This window comes from Aspergillus uvarum (genome assembly GCF_003184745.1).
Source record: "Aspergillus uvarum CBS 121591 unplaced genomic scaffold BO82scaffold_12, whole genome shotgun sequence".
NCBI lineage: Eukaryota > Fungi > Ascomycota > Eurotiomycetes > Eurotiales > Aspergillaceae > Aspergillus > Aspergillus uvarum.
The window spans coordinates 10,442-29,456 of record NW_020291309.1 but is presented as its reverse complement, the minus strand read 5'-3'; the positions used below and the strand labels follow the sequence as shown (position 1 = coordinate 29,456).

At 54.7% G+C, this 19,015-nt stretch overlaps 7 protein-coding genes across 7 annotated transcripts; 4 read left to right on the top strand and 3 right to left on the bottom strand.

Moving 5' to 3' along the window:
• has1 (ATP-dependent RNA helicase HAS1) lies at window positions 1-2,567 on the top strand. Its single transcript, XM_025632198.1, has 5 exons — window positions 1-814; window positions 874-1,119; window positions 1,170-1,645; window positions 1,702-1,962; window positions 2,018-2,567. Exons 1-5 carry the CDS (start codon window positions 217-219, stop codon window positions 2,270-2,272), a joined length of 1,836 nt encoding a protein of 611 aa, XP_025494313.1. The 5' UTR covers window positions 1-216; the 3' UTR covers window positions 2,273-2,567.
• Window positions 2,568-3,633: 1,066 nt separating this feature from the next.
• Window positions 3,634-3,966, bottom strand: BO82DRAFT_399772 (uncharacterized protein; the record flags this gene model as incomplete). The annotated part of the gene is made up of 2 exons (XM_025639140.1): window positions 3,634-3,772; window positions 3,872-3,966. The coding sequence occupies 2 exons, from the start codon at window positions 3,964-3,966 to the stop codon at window positions 3,634-3,636; spliced, it is 234 nt and encodes a 77-aa protein (XP_025494312.1).
• A 2,119-nt stretch (window positions 3,967-6,085) lies between these two features.
• On the top strand, window positions 6,086-11,097 carry BO82DRAFT_399771 (uncharacterized protein; the record flags this gene model as incomplete). The annotated part of the gene is made up of 3 exons (XM_025639139.1): window positions 6,086-9,430; window positions 9,487-10,881; window positions 10,942-11,097. The coding sequence occupies 3 exons, from the start codon at window positions 6,086-6,088 to the stop codon at window positions 11,095-11,097; spliced, it is 4,896 nt and encodes a 1,631-aa protein (XP_025494311.1).
• A 735-nt stretch (window positions 11,098-11,832) lies between these two features.
• On the top strand, window positions 11,833-13,153 carry BO82DRAFT_277963 (putative metallo-beta-lactamase domain protein; the record flags this gene model as incomplete). Its single annotated transcript, XM_025631207.1, has 4 exons — window positions 11,833-11,972; window positions 12,091-12,577; window positions 12,668-12,859; window positions 12,959-13,153. 4 exons carry the CDS (start codon window positions 11,833-11,835, stop codon window positions 13,151-13,153), a joined length of 1,014 nt encoding a protein of 337 aa, XP_025494310.1.
• Window positions 13,154-13,346: 193 nt separating this feature from the next.
• BO82DRAFT_362641 (uncharacterized protein) lies at window positions 13,347-14,315 on the bottom strand (the record flags this gene model as incomplete). The annotated part of the gene is made up of 1 exon (XM_025636865.1): window positions 13,347-14,315. One exon carries the CDS (start codon window positions 14,313-14,315, stop codon window positions 13,347-13,349), a length of 969 nt encoding a protein of 322 aa, XP_025494309.1.
• A 515-nt stretch (window positions 14,316-14,830) lies between these two features.
• BO82DRAFT_372547 (putative haloacid dehalogenase-like hydrolase) lies at window positions 14,831-15,979 on the top strand (the record flags this gene model as incomplete). The annotated part of the gene is made up of 5 exons (XM_025637322.1): window positions 14,831-14,970; window positions 15,076-15,108; window positions 15,188-15,397; window positions 15,475-15,637; window positions 15,740-15,979. The coding sequence occupies 5 exons, from the start codon at window positions 14,831-14,833 to the stop codon at window positions 15,977-15,979; spliced, it is 786 nt and encodes a 261-aa protein (XP_025494308.1).
• On the bottom strand, window positions 15,740-18,222 carry BO82DRAFT_352081 (zinc knuckle domain protein). The gene is made up of 2 exons (XM_025634591.1): window positions 17,136-18,222; window positions 15,740-17,077 (listed from the first exon to the last, which is right to left on the bottom strand). Exons 1-2 carry the CDS (start codon window positions 18,126-18,128, stop codon window positions 16,217-16,219), a joined length of 1,854 nt encoding a protein of 617 aa, XP_025494307.1. The 5' UTR covers window positions 18,129-18,222; the 3' UTR covers window positions 15,740-16,216.
• Between the last annotated feature and the right edge of the window lie 793 nt (window positions 18,223-19,015).

The window sequence follows — 19,015 nt, the reverse complement described above, 5'->3', positions numbered from 1 at the left end:
TGAAGGGATGTGCTCATAGTTTATTTATGCCTCAGGCATGTATCCTATTATGTGGCCCACCTTTATCACCGGCTTATCAGCACGTGACGCGGAGTTTGGCAGAAACGGAGAAAAAAAAAAGAGAAAAGCGGCCTCGCGATTCCAGGCCCTGCACTTCCACCACCAGAATCTATTTTTCGCCGTGAGGGATTCGTCGACACCAGACAACTCGCGAAAATGCCGATCCCCGTGGACTCCGCAAAGTCTCTCTCCAAGAAGCGCAAGAGAAAGCACGGTGGCGGCGCCCGCCCTGCGACCGACAACGAGGAAGCCTCCCCAGTCCAGAATGAAGCCGTGATCGAAGTGGCGGATGCTGTGGAGGAGGAAGTCAGCACGACCCCCAAGAAGAACAGCGACAAGAAGAAGAATAAGAAGGAGTCCTCCAAGAAGCGCAGAGTCGACAACTCCGACGAGGATGAGAACGACAGCGACGAGATCCGCCAGGAGGTAGTAGAGGAAGAGGGCGAGGGTGAAGAGAGCGCCGATGATGAGAAGACTGACGGTGCCGACCTTCCTTCGATCGATACGGTCCGCCTGCCTACCACGGACTCGGAGCCTAAGAAGTTCTCGGAATTGAATCTCTCGGAGAAGACGATGAAGGCTATTCAGGATATGGGCTTCGAGACAATGACTGAGATTCAGCAACGTACCATCGGCCCGCTGCTCGCTGGTCGTGATGTTCTTGGTGCTGCTAAGACTGGTTCTGGAAAGACCCTCTCGTTTTTGATTCCTGCTGTGGAGATGCTGAGCGCTCTGCGGTTCAAGCCCCGTAACGGTGCGTGCTCCATTGGCTCGATCGTTCGATCCGTTTGCGTGCTAATCCGCTTGTCATAGGTACTGGTGTTCTTGTGGTTTCCCCCACCAGAGAGCTGGCCCTGCAGATCTTCGGTGTCGCTAGAGAGTTGATGGCACACCACTCCCAGACGTATGGTATTGTTATCGGCGGTGCCAACCGAAGAGCTGAGGCCGAGAAACTCACCAAGGGTGTGAATTTGCTTATTGCCACCCCCGGACGTTTGCTCGATCACTTGCAGAATACACCCGGATTCGTCTTTAAGAACTTGAAGACGCTCGTTATCGGTACGTTGATGTTGTATGATAGTAACTTGGATGGTCTAACATTTTTTAAGATGAGGCGGACCGTATTCTCGAAGTCGGTTTCGAGGATGAAATGCGCCAGATTGTTAAGATCCTGCCCTCCGAGGAAAGACAGACGATGCTGTTCTCCGCTACGCAAACCACCAAGGTCGAGGACTTGGCTCGCATTTCGCTGCGACCCGGCCCTCTCTACATCAACGTTGACCACCGCAAAGAACACAGTACGGTCGAGGGCCTGGAGCAAGGCTACGTCATTTGTGAAGCGGACAAGCGCTTCTTGCTTCTGTTCTCTTTCCTCAAGCGGAACCTTAAGAAGAAGATCATTGTTTTCTTCTCCAGCTGTAACTGTGTCAAGTATCACGCTGAATTGCTCAACTATATCGATCTTCCGGTTCTCGACCTTCACGGCAAGCAGAAGCAGCAGAAGCGCACCAACACCTTCTTCGAGTTCTGCAACGCCAAACAGGGAACCTTGATCTGTACTGATGTTGCTGCTAGAGGTTTGGATGTACGTTACCATGATTCATCAATCCAAGTCACAAGTCTGACATTCTTCCTTTCTAGATTCCGGCTGTCGACTGGATCATCCAGTTCGATCCCCCAGATGACACCAGAGACTACGTTCACCGTGTCGGTCGTACGGCTCGTGGTGTGAACGGTAAGGGACGCAGTCTGATGTTCCTTCAGCCTTCCGAGGTTGGATTCTTGAAGCACCTGAAGGAGGCTCGTGTTCCCGTTGTGGAATTCGATTTCCCCGCCAGCAAGATCGTCAATGTCCAGTCTCAGCTTGAGAAGCTGATCGGACAGAACTACTACTTGAACAAGGTAAGCTTGACTACTGTCTCTGTTGTTCTGACCCGGATATTAACTTTTCATCCAGTCCGCCAAGGAAGGCTACCGTGCCTATCTCCAGGCTTATGCCTCACACTCGCTCCGCTCCGTCTTCGATGTGCACAAACTCGACCTGGTCAAGGTGGCCAAGGGCTTCGGCTTCTCGACGCCACCCCGCATTGATATCACCCTGGGCTCCAGCATGAGCCGCGACAAGAAACAGCAGCAGCAGGGACGGCGCAATTACGGCAGCCAGCCCAACAACAAGGGGCTGAAGTTCAAGCGGAAGCACGACGATGAATGAGTCAGCGCAAAGCAAAAGTGATTGATTGTAACATTGTGCGGTTTTTGAGTTTTGGCATATAGTCTCGGAGTTCGATACTGTGGATATTTGGCTTGTCTACTACATATGGTTGATTCACAATTGTAATTGTTCCTCTTTTCATCCAAGCATCCAAGCCGAAGAGCAGGAGGTCGGAATTTGACGTATTGAAGTCATAGCTATGAGGAGATATTGAATACTCTCTGATTCATATGCTGAAATGCAATTCAGTAATGGCCGAGTAACATTCGCATCAATGTCACTGAGCCAGTCTTGGTCCATCTCTTCCCTTATGAAGAAACTACAGACTAGCCTGTAGTCCCATAATTCGTGATCAAAGATACGCCTTTCATCCAAGATTGGGATTGTTGACAGTGCCTGCGGTAAGATGACTGGTACAACCGCCAATTTCATGCATTCCTGTCAGATGCAAGCTCTGAACAGATCCGAGCTCAGCACTTTACTGCACATCAACAGCAGTTGAACCGGTATCTTAGCTACCTAGAATCAATACATTGGATTTGGATAACTTGAAGACCAAGTACATTGTTCTAATAAAGTTGAGATCCACCGAATATGGCATGGTCTCCAGCTTGGACAGCACCCCCCCCCCCCCCAGTTCGAGGGGCGGCTATAGATCTACCTGCCTAATTTGGCAGCTTAGAATGAAGGGCTGTGAAGAGAGATTTCTACACTTCTCAGTGACCAGAAAACAACCGAACTCTTCCCTTTCCGCCTTTTGCTCGCATTCGCCATTAACTTATTGGGTACAAACAAGCTCCATACGGGCACTGCTAGTGTGCACAATTGTTCTTTTGCAGGATAAACAATCCATGCGACAAAAGAACTTGCTTGCTGCCCGGTCCGTCAAACGGCTGCACGTCCGATATGCTCCTGCCTAACTGCCGGCTGCCATTGCTTGCTTCCCCCTCCGATCGGGTCTCTCACCGCAGGATAGACCTCCAATTGTGAGAAAAACAGCGTCTTGAGTTAGATGCATCCTGCTTTCAAGCCTTGTCTCCCACTTGCAAGAAGCATAGGTGGCTGGTCGGGTAGACCTAGGTATTCTCTCTTCTCCTCCCCTTCTGGTGGCTGGGAGACTAAGTGACCTATGGATGGATCCCCCTGCCGTCGTTCGTCCCGTGAATCCACCCATTCACCTCCACCCCATATGGCCACCAGAAATCCGACATCCAAAAAAAAAAATCAACGTTGCATGCGACATGGCAGTAAGCAGCCTGAACCTTGATCGTTGTGGTCCTACTGGATAACCCTCGTGACGGTGGTCACCAATCACCGAGGGAGTCTCGCATTCAACGGGACGTGATGAGTTGGCAGATTTTCTATCGTCCGAAGAGACCGGAACGTTGGTCGTCCTGGAGGCCCGCGTGCGGTCGGCGGGTGTTCACGACAGAAAAACGAACAGGCCTTGTCGGTGGGCCTTGGCCCTTGACTACTTCGGAGCTTTGCTCTGCCTGCGGCCTGGGGAACAAGTCAGACTCTCAAGCCCGCGGGTCCGCGGCGGGTCGGGCAGGCCCACTGCTGGGATAACCTGGATCGGTCTCCCTCTGCGGTACCTACACTAGTCGTTTGAATCTGATGCTATCCGCTATGAAGCAGATGATGATGAGGATGGTGATGATACTGGTGTAGTACCCATACTGGTGATGGTCCATAGTGACGCCGCTTCGTTTCAGCTCTGAAGATCGTGGCGAATTTATGATGGGTCATAGAGAGGGCTGCTTTTACGAATGTTCTGGTTGCTCGTGTTTCATGCTCTATAAATCCCAGCCAATTCCCTGGTCGCAAATCGCGACAACCTGTTCTTTCCCAGCTCATCTCCTCGCCAGAAAAGGGGATAAAAGACGACTCGCTCTTTTGTTCGCTTTGGCTCACTTCCCCTCTCACACCTGTACAACGGTTATAGGACCGCTCAAGACACAGAATGCCGAACGGGCAGGATACAGATCACATCTTGGGTTGCACCACGGGGGCAATAACCCGTTTGTCGCTTCATGGTAGGTATGAAATGTCGACACCATCCCTGGAGCGGAAAATTCCTATCCTACGGAACTCGAGGCTGTCTTGCGGTTCAGGTTGATTGCGGCAAGACCGGGAAACCCGAGAGGAAAGCGATTGATATCGAACGATTCGAGTAAACACCTCTGGAGGTGGATAGGTGGTACTTATACTTCGATCCCAAGGGGAGGTTCAGATCATCGCGCAAAGCTCGGTCACCTTGCATAGATCTCACTCTGCTGGGAAACACTCACTCACACACAGAGACATACACGTAAGAAGGGAAAGCCCACTTCTACCGATCCCAGCCGACGTGGAAGAGAGCAATGGACACCCAAAGCAAGGACGATCAAAGCTCACTTACATGGCAGAATATAAGGTGGGAAACCCAAAGAGAGCGAGGCTGGAGAGTGATGCTTATGCTCTTAGTGGAAGGGCGGCAGTGGTGCTCTTATTGTTTCGATGTGGTTGTTGGGTGACAATTCTTTCTTTTCTTTTTCTCTGTCTTGAATTTGATTTTTTGTCTCAGAAAATCGATTCTGTGCCAGCTCATCCATTGTAATCGGCGTACCTTACTTAAGTTTGGCTGAGACGACGAGGAAGAAAGGTGGTGGTAGTGGTGGCTATGGTTGATGAGGACTAACCTGACAGCTAAATCTAACTAGCCATCATCAAGTGTTGATATTCCTTGACCAGCCTTCTGCTTTTTTTTTGCTGCTTGCCCACTTCCCCCCCTCTCCCCTCTTTCTCCCTCCCTCTCTCTCTGACTGTTAGCTTCGGAGTTATTCCCGCCAAACCCTGTCTTGTACCTGATTCCATCTCCTTCACTCCTGCTCCCTCTTTGGGCTGATAATTGGATTTCCTTTTCCTCCAGGTGTTCCTCCGTCTAGATTACTATTTTATTTTATTTATTTATTTTGGTCTTTTATTGCTCTTTGTTTCTTTTTACAACCTAATTTGCCTTCCCTTCCATCCCCCTCTTCCCCTCTGTGATCTCTGGCTGGACAGCCACCAATGCATGGGGACTCTTGCGGTGAATGCACATGGCCACCCACTAGATGATTGATTGATTCAAGCATCCACTCCCACTGAGCGATCTTCAACAACTCGCCTCTTCTTTCCCTCTCGCGCTTTGTTGCACGTTCTCTTTTCTCCCTCTCTTCCTATTCTCCCAGTCGCCTTTCTCACTAAGGTCATTCTATCTTGCTGAGTTCTTCCGCGGGTGGTTGTTGCTACACTCGCGTCTAATATCCAACTGTCCAACCATCCATTCCCCCCACCACCTTCTCCAGTGCTGGTACGCTGTTCTTCCTTTGCTTGTTGCTGATATTGATCGCATCCTTACCTTTCCTGCCTCCATTCCCACTCCCTCACTTCCATCTCTGCTTGTATCTGTTTGTCTGCAGTTGTCTGTCTGCAATTGCCTCCAACCCAACCCACTTACTGCATCTTCCGATCGGTCCGAGCTTGTGGTGAGACTCCAATCTGCTAACTGGCAGTCGGGGATCCAGAACCAGTTCCTGTCATCCATCTATCCATCTATCCATCCATTCCGTTCATCACTTACCCTTTACTCTTCCTTTCTCATCCCTTCCCTCCTTTCTTCTGCACGCTTTCTCTCCCTTCTCCAGATCTCAGATCAAGACCAAAAAGAGATCAGCCAGCCCCCCCCCTCAAGGTCCTAAAAAAAGAAACCCGAACCGAGTATGATTCGGGTTGGCTGAGAAAGGGAAAGACAACGAGACTTACTCCCTCGAATTCTTTTCCTTATCGACCATGATGGGCGTCGAAACGCGCCGCAGACCGGTCCTGCCTGCCCCCACTGAATCCATTGTCGGCACCAACACCACAGGCGGCAGCGTTACAGGCACTGATCTGGCAACTGACATCTCTCGCCGCACAGACAAAACCTCTTACTCCATTCCAGACGACGGGACTCCCGTCACTATCCCCACCCGTCGGAAACAACACCATCGTTCCCGCGGGGACGATTCCAAGCTGTCCCGCTCGTCGCAACACTCCCAGACCTCCCTGCTCATCGAGTATTTCGAGGGCGGGAAGGGTTCTGGCTCCCTGGTTTCCCGGCCCAGCGTCCGTGTTAGAGTGACCCCTTCCTCCGCGCGGAAGCTGAAGGACCAAAGAGACCATATTCAAATCACCGAGTCTAGCGGCAACCGTAAACCGGTTTATTCTCGCCGCATTTCCCTCAGCTCGCCCCACAAGCACCGGTTACTGGCCGAGTCCGGCCCCGATGATCAAAGTATAAGCTCCTCCAACTCAGCGACCGATGAGAACCAGCCTCCTGGTCATTCCCCCGTTGAGATCGAGCTCATGGATCGCCACCGTGGTAGTGAGGTTTCCAGCCTGTCGCGCGACACACGGTACATGCTGCCCGCCTCGGATATCTCCTCCATGCCTGCAGATAGCATGCTTGATGCCCCCTCGTCTGGCCTCCGTCGCAAACGCAGTCAAAGCCTAGAGCGAGGTCCAAGCCACGAGCCCAAAGACTACCTCAAGACCCCGAGACGGCAACGAAGTCGCAGCTTAAGCACCGAGCGGATCGCTCATCGCGTGGCAGAAAAGCTTAGCAACGATCCTCGCGACAGCTCCCGACAGCGTCGACGGGCAGAGAGAAGTAAGTTCGACGACAGTGAGGAGGCAGATCTCAAGTCTTCACGGCATCGAGGACACGACAACATGATCAGTCCCGAGTCCAGCCTCCTCAGCGCCTCGGCCGTCTCCTCGCATCGCCGATCCGGTGACCAGTACTCCTTCCGATCCGGGACCTCCAAATCGTCCATCAACAACCCGAAACTACTTGAAACCGTCGAAGACGCGATTCGGAGGTTGATCCTGCCCGAACTGAAAGAGCTGAAGAAAGATCAAAAAGTCATGTCGAATACTTCCAAGTTTGACCGGGACATGAACGCCTCGCACTCGTCCGCCAGTACACCTTCACGGGATGGACTCGGAAGGCGACTGTCAAAACATGCAAGTGCGCCTAACGTTCGAAAGCCGAAAGTTGTTCTCAACAAGGATAGTCGTGACGAGGGAATCACTATATCGGGAGATTCGGTCCCCTCTCGGGCCGAGCGGCGATCGAGTAAGGGTAGCGAGAAGTCTCCAGATATTGGCTACATCAAATGGGCCAATCGACCAGAGTTGACTGAGCAAGAAAAGCTGCGGCGCCAGCGAAGCAAAGGGCTGCGCGAGGCAGAAAAAGCGGGCATCGTCGGTAGCGCTCTAACAGCGGCGGCTCTGCAACATCACGATTCGCGGTCGAGCTTGGCTAGTAGCGAAGGAGGACGCGAAAGCAGCGGCCCCCACAGCCCGATAGGAGGCATCAACGAAACTGAACTGGTCTTCCAGAGACACAACGTTGCTCCCATGCCGTTACACAGTGCAATCGAGTCAGATCTGACAAGGGCTTCACTGCTCTCAGAGCAGTCTGCCGACCCCTACCCTTACGAGGAGTCTAGAGAGCACGACCTTTTGCGTGAGTCGTTTTATCAGACTATGTCCCCAACTCCACGCTCCCCGGGTCAGGCTTCTCTGGGCTCGCAGCATGATTTGAAACTCAAGCACAGCAACCTATCTAGCCATAACTTGTCTCTGCGCAGCGTCTCGAGTCATTCGTCCGTCGGGGGTGCTTCGGCCGGAGCTATTGCGGCGGCGGCTGCAGCCAACCTGCTTGATGTACATCCAGGACATCATGACACCGATTATAGTGACCTTACAAGCCGACGACGGACACTTAGCCCAATTCAAAGCGTGGCGAGCAACATCAGTCAGTCTCCGATAAAGCAGAACTCGACGTCTTATGATCGCCACGACTTTTCGGACGATGAAAAGGGGCTGGAGCCACGTTTGTCGATTGATTCGCTCTCGTCTGCTCCCAGCACCAACCTCGCAAGGTCAACCCGCCCGGAGGGACTCAGCATCAATAGTCAGACCGAATCCCTTAGAAACCAATATGATCCTGGACACGAGCTGGGCTACGAGGAGACGCCTAGAGCATCGCCACGAGGCAGTCGCTGGGTTGAACATTCAGATGGAGAAGACGACGGCGATGATTATGCCCACTCGACTGCAAGCACGGAGCGTAACAGAATGTCTGGACACAACGAGGACAGCGAGGTTACTTTCATGGACCACGCGAAGCAAGGCCAACCTGTCGCTGAAGGCGTTGCCGCCAATCCTCGCTTTGTCCATCCCCTCGCCGTAGAGTCGGCAGTGGCCTCGCTATTGGATCCCACTATTCTAGACACCAAGTCCAGCCAGTCTGCTGCTAATCGCTCCATGAACGACATTCCGGAACAAGCAGAAAGTGACCTGGATGAGGTGATGGACAAACCGGAGGAGACTCCGCATGCTTCTCGCCAAGGAAGTCCCCTCAAGCAAGGCCACAATGTGTCCAGTCCTGATGCTACATCATTCCCAAGGCGTATGGGTGCCACTTCGCCTCCTCAGAGTGTCACCCAGTCGTACGAAGATCTGACAGATCCGACTCACATGTTCGCCGGAATCCGCGACCAGAGCCCCCTTCCCGAGGAAGACCCACTTCCAGATACAGAATCGGAAATCAACACCAATCCTTCCATTATCCAAGGACCGGCGGCTCAAGAAGCTAGTTGGTCGTTCAATCAGACGCCTTCCAAAGATGCTCCGTCTCCTCTCTTCGATAAGGGCGGCGCCGTTGCTGGTGCGGGTGCTGGTGCGGGTGCTGGTGCGGGCCTGGGTCTGGGGTCGGTCGACCACGCGCAATATGACCAGGATTATTACCCTGAGGACGAATATGCTGCGAATGACTACTACGACCAACAATATTCGCGGCAATTGCTTGGGACACCCCTTGGAGCCAAAGACGAGGGCTATGTCTCGGCTGCTAATCCCCGTTCTCCAAGCGTTGATACGCCTGAACCACTTAAAAAGGGGTTGGGAGGGATTGATACCAATATGGGTATGTTCGACAGCCCTATGGGAGCTGATGATTTCACGCCCGGCCATCAGCGACAGCTGAGTGGGTACTCCCATGGGGTTGGATCTCCGCTATATGACAGTGCCACCGGCAAAGGCATCGACCGTATTCAGTCCAAGGATATTGTCGCACTCATGGACCATGTAAGTTCCAATTCCCTTTCACCAATACTTAGAAACCTCTGCTGACACTTTCTAAGCTTACTGTTCGCGATGCGCAACGAAACGCAAGAGATACGGAGATTCTGGTGACGCTGGTTCGAAGCGCGGCCGAGATGCGCAACTCGTTCGAGGAAATGAAGAAGTTCATCGCTCAGCAAGATGGAATGCTCATGGAGGCTAGCGACAGACAGCACGAGCGTACATATCGGGCTGTTGGGGGCCCACGCCCACTGCCGGTCAGTGTGCGGAGCGCTCGTCAAATGTCTATGGACGATGGCGAGGAACTGAGCCAGAAGCGGAAGAACATCTTCAAACGGGCGCTCAAGGGCCTGAGCATGAAGAACTCGAATGATCTGACCAAGATCGAGGATATGTTGGAGCAGTTGCTGGAGGAGGTTGAGGCTCTCCGTCAAAACCAAGATCACGGGTTTGCGCGCAATGGTAACCGGGCTGCCAGCGTGGATCCGGAAGGCTATGAGCCAGAAGGTCATGCGGGAACTTCCTCACCTGGGAACCCCTCTGAATACCTTTCGACGTCGTCACAGCTCGTCCAGGATCCCAATCAGTTCCGGAAAGGCCTCGAGAACCGTGTGAGCACGGTCCAAGAGGTTGATGAGGATTTGGAAGACGATCGCGGAGAGTTCCTGAGCCCTCACCTGGTGTCTCAGCCAAACCCCAACAACCGACAGGATCGAACTGGCTCGGCTCCTGTCTCGACGCCCCCTCGGGAGGCGATGGCTTCGGGGGCTCTTAGCACTGACACCACCCCGAAGACTACCGAGAAGTCAAAGAAGCACAAATCCAGCAGCTCTTCGTTCTTCCCCAAAATTTCACGTTGGTCGAAGACCACCGCCTCGTCGATGGGTGACAACATCCGTAACAGCATTCAACCGAATCGCAAGGAGCGGGCGTCTTTTGATGCTTCGCGCTCCGGGTCCGACCTTGCACAGGGGCCATATCAAACGACGAACTATTATGATCCTCAGGGCGAAGATCGACTGCGCTCCACTTACACCTTAGATGACCAGCAACATGAGAACCGACCTCCGTCGCCGTTGGTGCCATCTCAGGTGTCTGAAACGCCCAAATACCGGGCTCACCGCGGTAGCCTCGATCTGCACCATCCCCAACCCCGCCAGGGACCCACCGGACGGTACCAATCGCAGCTGGAAACGCAGGCTCAGGTCTACATCGCACCCTCCGACCAGTGGGGATCGAATCCCAGCCTGTCGGGTGTGAATGCCAACCCGCGCTACAGTGGTGGCGGCCGGCTATCTCCCATCTCGGACGCAGGCTATTCAGAAGCGAGTTCTCGCCAGACGGGACCTCCACGCCCCCCGAAGATCAAAGACGAAGGCCCCCTGATCCCGGAGAGGCCCCCGAAGATCAAAGATGATGACGAGCGATCTTATATGGATCGTGTTGTTTCACGGGTTAGTGTGCATTCCTGGAAGGGACGGCTGAGACGAGCCATGCTGACGAGATTTTTGTAGAGTTCTGCTGTTCAATCCCCACGCAGCACGCCTCCGCCGCGCAAACCGACGGGGCCTCGTCCCCTCAACTCGGGCAGTCAGTACAGCCCAGCCCGACGGAAGCGAAGCCAGTATCGAGCGGCCAGTCCGGAGCAAGTTGATGCCGAGCTTGACTAGACGTTTCTGATTTGATTTCAGTTGATACCCTTTCTTTTCATTGTTTTGTTGAATGCGGACCGTTTACGACATAATGACATGACTAGTTGCACCATGTGCTATGACCAGCGTCTTGCATTTGTGCGAGCGTAATTTTTCTTTTTGTGTGGGTGGACGAGGTTGCGCCTGTGAATTTTGTTATACCATGTATCCCTTGCTGTCACATAGTGATGCGCTACATATTGAGTTGATTTGATGCACTGGGTGACTGGGGTGTAAACCTGTAGATGGTTCTACCCACTAGTTGATACTTGTTAGTATGTAGTCAGTATACGTATACAAGGTCATAAGGGCATAAGCAGCAACCCCTATGCATAGTGAGTGTACTCCATAGCTATCCATGATTGCCCCTAGCTTATCGGTTTGTGGTTGCTGGCATGAGAGTGGTACATTACGAGAAGAATGGGGGGCGTTATAAGTGGGGGTCGCATAGCTGTCCTGTATGTTAGTCAACTTAGTACCCAGTAGTCATGATGACATGGGGACTCCAACCGCCATGGCCCTGCCATGGATCTGAGCTCTATCGTGTTTAATGGCCCATGAACCACGGAAAGGTTCCTTATGCGGGGTAATCAACACGAAGTATAAGACCCTCCGACCCTCCCCTCACCGGGAATTTGTCCATCTACTCCTCACCTCTCGTCCTGTCCTCAACCTCTTTTCATGATAACTTCAACTTGCATTTCCCAATCCACCATGCCAGTCTCACAATCATCCTCGTCATCATCCCTCGATCTCATCATCTGCGCAACATGCGGCACGCAATTCCCGACCACCTCCCCCCCACCCAACTGCAAGATCTGCGATGATCCCCGCCAATTCATCCCTCCCACGGGGTACGTATCGCCACTAAAGCACGGAGTCACATCCTTATAGAATCCCTGCACCAATTCCGTCCCTACCTCCCCTTCCCCAGCACTTTCTGGAGCAGAAGACTAACCCGGGCAAGCGCAGACAATCATGGACAACCCTTCGCGCCCTCCGCAACCCCAGCACCAGCCCCGACCAGACCCAGCACCACGAAACGCACACCTACCACAACGAATTCCACCCCCTCCTCCCCACAGATACCCCCAAATCCGACCCTCACAGCTCCCCCAACGACGCGGACCTGAACACCGCCTCCCTAATCGCAATCCACACCGTCCCCAAACTCGCCATCGGCCAGCGCGCCTTCCTCTGCCGCACCCCCCACCACGGCAACATCCTGTGGGACTGCATCCCCTTCCTGGACGACGCGACGGTCACCACAATCGAGGCGCTGGGCGGCCTGCGCGCCATCGTCATCTCGCACCCGCATTACTACGCCACGCACCTCGAGTGGGCCAGGGCGTTCGGCTGTCCGGTCTATCTGGCGCGGGAGGATGAGGAGTGGGTTCTGCGGCGGGGTGAGCAGCAGGAACAGGTTTTCTGGAGTGGGGGGCGGTTGGATTTGTTGGAGGTGTTGGGGGAGCAACAGCAACAGCAACAGCGTGGGGGTGGGGATGAGGGTGAGGGTGCGGGGGGTAATCTAGGCCCAGGTGGAGGTCAGGCCCAGGGGCAGGACACGCTGGAGGTGATCAAGACCGGCGGCCATTTCCCGGGGAGCACGGTGCTGTGGTGGCGGTCGTGGCGGACGCTGCTCCTCGCCGATACGATCGGGACGGTGCCGAGTGGGATCTATCATGTCGATCGGTTGCCTGGGACGGCGTCGTTTACGTTTCTGTGGTCGTATCCGAATATGGTTTGTCTCTTCTTTTGGTGTTCCTTTCTTTCTTTTGAGGGGGGGGCTTTGTGGAAGACAGTGGGGCGATGAGATATGCTGACTTGGACTTGACGGTAGATACCGCTGCCGCCGGATGAGGTGTTGAAGATCTGGAAGGCGATCGAGCACACCGACTTTGATTCGACATATGGCGCGTTTGTGGGGATGCATACGCACGGGGACAGCAAGAAACGGATCTTGGAGAGTGCCAAGATCTTTGTCAGGGCTATGGGGTATCTGGATCATGCCATTCACAAGGAAGTCTGTTTGTGACTGAGCTATATAAGGTATACACTGAGCGCGCGTTGCTTTTCCGTTATTGTACAGTACAATCATACCAGGTCCCTGTCATTGCGGATGCATGAATGCTCTCTCGCACAGCATGAGAAGCCTGTATACTCTGAGGTACAGTTCAGTTAATGATACTTACATCTTTGACCTGAAAACATTCCACACACACACTACCTTAAACTTCGGTGTAAGGCCTCACAGCAGTCTGCAATCCAGGAGCTGTGGGAGAGTTGTTCTCTTCATCTTCTGCCAGCTCAGCACCAGGACACTGCGTCGCCGTGGCCAACCAGCTCAACTCCACCCCATCGCTGATGGGAAACTGGCCCGGATAACTGTCCACCGAGCACGCCGGCTGCAGCCGCTCCATCGTCTCCTCGACCAGGATGGGCTCGGCGCGGTGATGCGCTGGCACCTCAGCGCTATCCGGCGCGACGACCGAGACCATCGACCACGGCTGGCTCAAGACGCTGAATCGCAATCGCTCCGTCATGAACCCGGAATAGCGGATGTGAGGCAGCACCATACTCTGGCGGCGCGACGACCCCAGCGACAGACTCCTCCTGAGGGTGGCCGAGTAGATCGAGTCACTCATCCGCGGCGGGTAAACGACGTTCTGCTGCTGTTGCTGGTGCCCCCCGAAAACTGGATCTGCCGTCTTGATGCCAACCACGGAGTGGCTAGTCACGGCGCTGTCTCCTCGACTACGCTTCACAGGACGGTTGGACGGCCGCAGGGAGAGGATGCTCGCAGCAGGCAGCGGCCGTTTCGGTCGGAGCGAGGAGCCACTCACTCGCTCGGTGGCCGTGGGAGACGACGGCACGAGACTCTGCATCACCTGCGCGTCGATGGTGGAGTGGCGCGGATGTGCTTCGGGGTCATCGGGGTGGGAGGGGTCGGCGGGCTCGAGGCCCAGGATGAGGGAGCTGAGGCGGATGATGCGACGCTCTTTGCGGCGGATGGACTGGCAGAGGCCGTTGCGGTGGGACAGCTCGGACGACGGGTCGATGTCACGGAGGAATGCCACGAACAGTAGCAGGTTGAGCATCAGGATGGTGACCGTGAGATGGAGGGCGCGAGTGAGGCTGGCACCCGGGAGGAAGGGTTGGTCGTTGCGGCGGCGGACAGCAGCAGAGGCGGAGGCCATTTTCGTGATGGACGATCGAGCAGGTGGGTTGAGGCTTGTAAATGTGGCAGTTGGAAGAGGGGGTGGTGAGATAAAAAAGATAGTAAATGCTTCCATGGTGTGGTTTCGAGGTTATTTTGTTCAAGGGAGGCAGGGTTTGGGAGTGGTGGTGGTGGTGGTGGTAGGAGTGAGGAGGATGTGCATGGGCTTTGCAGGAAGGAACCACCCTGTGGGCTGGTCCTTACATGCTGAGTTTCAATAGACATGAGGAAGATGGATGATAAGTATCTGCATTGCAGAGGAGACACGAATCCAATATTGACCATGCAGTATAGTGATATGTTCTTGTCTCCGCATTCCATCGACGATGACTTTCTTTATCTTATCGGCGGCTGCGGAGCCACTCGGACCCGCAAACGTCAGACTTTCTCCCCCTCGCCCTTTCTCCTTCTCCACTCTCTCCGTTTAGCATCCTGAATGAGCCCAACTCAATGTTCCTTGCTCCCTTCAATTCATTGCGTCTCTCTCGTTGCTTCATGGCTACTCTCTCCTCAGCAGCAGCTCCGCAATCCCCCCTGCGTCAACGACGCTTCGCGCCCCTCAATGCGGAGAACTCGCGAGATTCCTCCGCACCCGCGCTGAGGGGCATCGTCTTCGATGTCGACGGCACATTATGGTGAGCTTTCAGATGATAAACCACATGCTTTATCCCTCCTCCTCCTCTTCCTCCTCTTCCTCCTCTCTTGCAACTAACCCAAATAATCTAACAATCCACGCAAAGCCTCCCCCAAAACTACATGTTCGCCGAGATGCGGTAAACCCAAACCCCCCTTCCCCGGCATACACCCTCGATCCCCAAATCCACCTATCCATCATCCTAAACCTCCAAACAGAGCCGTCCTCAACATCGACAAAAGAACCGACATTCTGCACCACATCGCCGGCCTCCCCACCGCCGCCGCCCAACTCGAAGCCGCCGACAAAATCAAGGCCATCGAACGGGAGGCCATGCGCCACCAGCAACCGCAACCGGGGCTGGTGGATCTGATGGATTATCTGGAGCAGCGGGGGATTCGACGGGCGTTGTGTACGCGGAATTTTGAGTGCGCCTCCCCGTCCTCGCCTATTGCCTAGGAAGGGCAGCGGCTTGCTGACTACGGTGGGAAAATGAAACAAATAGGGCTCCCGTGACGAATCTCCTGCAGAATCATCTCCCGGCGCACGTCTTCCTCCCGATCATCACCCGCGAGACGCCGGGGTTGTTGCCCAAGCCGGATCCGGCGGGAATTTTGCATATTGCCAGCGAGTGGGGGTTGGAGGATGGTGGGGAGGGGCTGATTATGGTGCGTTTGTTTCGCCCCTTGCCTGTATGGATGAGTGTTGTATGAAGGGCAGGGTTTGGTCATACGGACTGAATGTTTTGCTAATGCTGTATCCGTGGACAGGTCGGAGATAGTCTCGATGATATGACGGCTGGGCATACGGCGGGGGCCGCGACCGTGCTCCTCCTCAACGACCATAATGCTCATTTGGAGGATCACGAGCATACCGATCTCTGCATTGAGCGTTTAGACGAGCTGGTTGACATCCTTGACCAAGGGTTCGTCGGCCACAGAGGTGGAAACAAAGTTCCCACAACCGATGCACCACGGCCGCGGCATCGACCCAATGATTTAGATCAATAGAGAAAAGACAATGGCTTTTTGTGGCTTTTGTACATAATGCTCTGAAGAAAGGACCTGCCCTGGTTCCTCTCCGTCTCGGGGGAAGATACTAAGACAAACAGATAAAAGAAAGATAATCATCCCGGGGTATTTTACCAAGTACGCAAACATGCATCTATACCCGCAGCCACTCGTAGAGGGGGTATCAGTCGTGTCAACTCAATCAACCATTCACATCCTGTATCGATCCACGCCTTTTTACCAGCGACGCGGCGGACGGTACGCATCTCCACCAGGCCCTCCTCCTCTCTTCCCACCCCGACCACCACCACGTCCTCCTCCGCCGCCTCTGGCCGGACGCGAGGGTGCGGGTGGCGGTCTCGCATTTCGACCTCCGGACGAGGGCTGGTAACTATCTCTGCCTCTTCCACCACCGCCGCCGCCGCCACGGCCACCGCGACCCGGGCGGCCGTTCGGCGACAAGGACCGCTGTCGATAGCCACCACCAGGCGGTGCAATATTCCTATTGTTCGCGCCGATGCCAGCTCCGAACCGAATATGTCCGCGATTGCTGTTATTGTTGTTGTTGTTATTACTGCGGTTGACGGGCTGACGCAGCCGACTCATCATGTCGTCGCTGTCGGAGGACGGTGGGCGGTGCTGGTCGGCCCGACCGCGGATCTTCATGCCGCGGGGACCCGGCGCTTGGCCGCCTCGGTTGCCGCCGCCGCGTCGGGAATTATTGACCACGGAGTTGGTGTTTGTGACCATCTCCGGGTCAATGCCGTGGAGAGTCCAGGTGGACGAGAGGAGGGGTTTCTTGAGAGAGGGACAATCGCCGATGAGGTGGCGGTTGCTGCAGCACTTGGCGCAGGAGATCGAGACGAGGACGGGGCCGGACGTGGAGTCGTGTTGGGTGCTGAGCTTCCACATCATGTCGCAGTCGAGCTCGAGGTGGTCGGACGAGCCGCACAGGTCGCATGGGGTCTCGGAGGCGGAGCCTTTCAGGGCGGAGGGGCAGGTGTCGTCGTCGTGGCCGCGCTCGCGACAGCGTTGGCAGCGGCGCCAGGTGGGGCATAGGCTGCTTTGGTGTTCGTTCCAGGCATTGCAATGGACGCACTGTCTTGGATTAGCTACCTTTGAAAGGGGGCGCTGTGATCGAAAAAAGCAGGCATACCTCCTTCGAGGGACAGACTTCCGCCAGGTGGCCCTCTTGTAAACACTCCGTACAGGCAATCGGGAGCTGGAGATCGATGGCGTTGATGTCCCGGTCGTAGAACCTGTACTTCGCCTGGAAGTCCATGTCCTCCCGGTGAAGATCGGCGAGGACGGAGGGAGCCGTCGGGTACCTCTGGGCGTATCGGCGGTGTGCATCTTCCTTCGACATCTTCGGGGAGTCGATGAGATCGTCCTGTGCGCCGCGTTTTTTGTAACCATTGGTGACCGGCTCGTACTCATCGTCGCCGTCTGGGGTCAGAATGCCATCCTGAGTCTGACCCAGATTCTGGCCGGGACCCCGCTCGCCGATATTCAACAGGATCGAGTCGTCCGCCTCCGAATCCAACGAGTCCGAGTCATCCGAGTCCACCGATCCCTGCATCTGGCTTGATTCCGCCGAGCTCTCCGCCTCGTCTACCTCGCCCTCCTCCATCTCATCGTCGCGATCGGACTTGTTCGGTGCGGCGTCGCCGCGGCCACTGGCCGAGGAAGTCGACGCGCTCCGGCTGCGCCAGAACTTGTCATTGACCGCGTCGAACTTCGACGCAGCGGGCTTCGACTGATTCCCCTCAGCTGCGTTGCGACTCCCGCGGAGTGACGTCCGAATCGCACTCTTGCTGCCCTTGTTCCAACTGACGGGCGGTGCTGCTGCCGCGCCGGCCTTGTCCCCTTCCTCTTCGGAGGAACTGGTGCTCACGGACTCGCTATCGGAGCCGGAGGAAGACGTCTCGTCGTCGGGATCTACATCCAGCGAGTGGGCGCTAAAGGTGGCTCCCTGAGGCACGAAATCCTGGACCTTGCGGTCGTCCGCGGCGCCGTTGCGTCGTTGCCGCTTTCGAGGGTGAGGGTTCGAGTCGTGGGAACTTTGCCGGGAGGAGCGAACGGAGGCGCCATTCATCTGTCCAACGGCGGCGGTCCGGGAGTCACCGTCATCGGACGGGGGAGCAGACATGCTGCGAGAAGGAAGGTAATGGCGGGGCGGAGGAGAGTTGGTCTTTGAGGATGATGACTGGCGAAGAGTCGAAAGTGCTTTTGTGCAACGCGAAGACTAAACTTGAAAGTTGAAGCATGATTGGGGAAATTTACGGAAGGCGGTGAGCGCCATCCTTACCCGATTAGGATGGACCGACCGGGAGCCAGGCAAGAAATTGGCACATTATTAGTAGTAGCAATGCTATTATCTTATTTGATTCTGGTGGTTACGTACCTCCGGATGCATTATTTGCTTCCCAAGACTCTTAACTGGACTTATGTGACTTGTAGTTTGACCTGCAGCAGATCGATGAGCGTCTAGAACAACGCCTCTGCGTCGATTGCCGAGGAACTAATGGCTGGATTCTTGCGGATCGACCGTTCGGTCGGTTCGTTTGGCGTTATCTATTCTTAGTTGTCTGTGTCTCTCTCTGTCTGTCTGTTTGTGTCTGTCTCCTGGAGCCCCCCTCGGAGATCAGGGCATCTGTCATCATTTCTTTTTTTTTTGCCTTCTGCAACCCGGAAGGCATTCATACCTTACTTGGTGTCCTTTTGCAGCTTTTGCATCTTTTGCATCTATTACATTCAGAATCCTTTCCAAGTCCTTATCTGTTTCACATAATTGTAATATTACTCGCTGTAACCACCTAATTCTCCGGACAGTTGAGCTGGGTAGCAGGCATAGAATACAGCCGGTAACGGGAATACGGTACCCGTGCTCCCGTGACCAGTCGGGGATTCTCACCAGATCTCGCCCGTCTCGCCGTCGCCTCTAATCGAAAGTCGAATTCGCATCGGCCTTCCCCCCATCCTGCTACCTGCTAACCTACTACTTACTTACTCTTTATCTCTCTTTCTTACTTGCTT

Coding starts and splice junctions, on each gene's coding strand:
- has1 (XM_025632198.1), top strand. CDS start 217: ATGCCGATCCCCGTGGACTCCGCAAAGTCTCTCTCCAAGAAGCGCAAG. Junction 815..873: donor GCGGTTCAAGCCCCGTAACG/GTGCGTGCTCCA, acceptor CGCTTGTCATAG/GTACTGGTGTTCTTGTGGTT. Junction 1,963..2,017: donor AGAACTACTACTTGAACAAG/GTAAGCTTGACT, acceptor CTTTTCATCCAG/TCCGCCAAGGAAGGCTACCG.
- BO82DRAFT_352081 (XM_025634591.1), bottom strand. CDS start 18,128: ATGTCTGCTCCCCCGTCCGATGACGGTGACTCCCGGACCGCCGCCGTT. Junction 17,078..17,135: donor AAGTCTGTCCCTCGAAGGAG/GTATGCCTGCTT, acceptor AATCCAAGACAG/TGCGTCCATTGCAATGCCTG.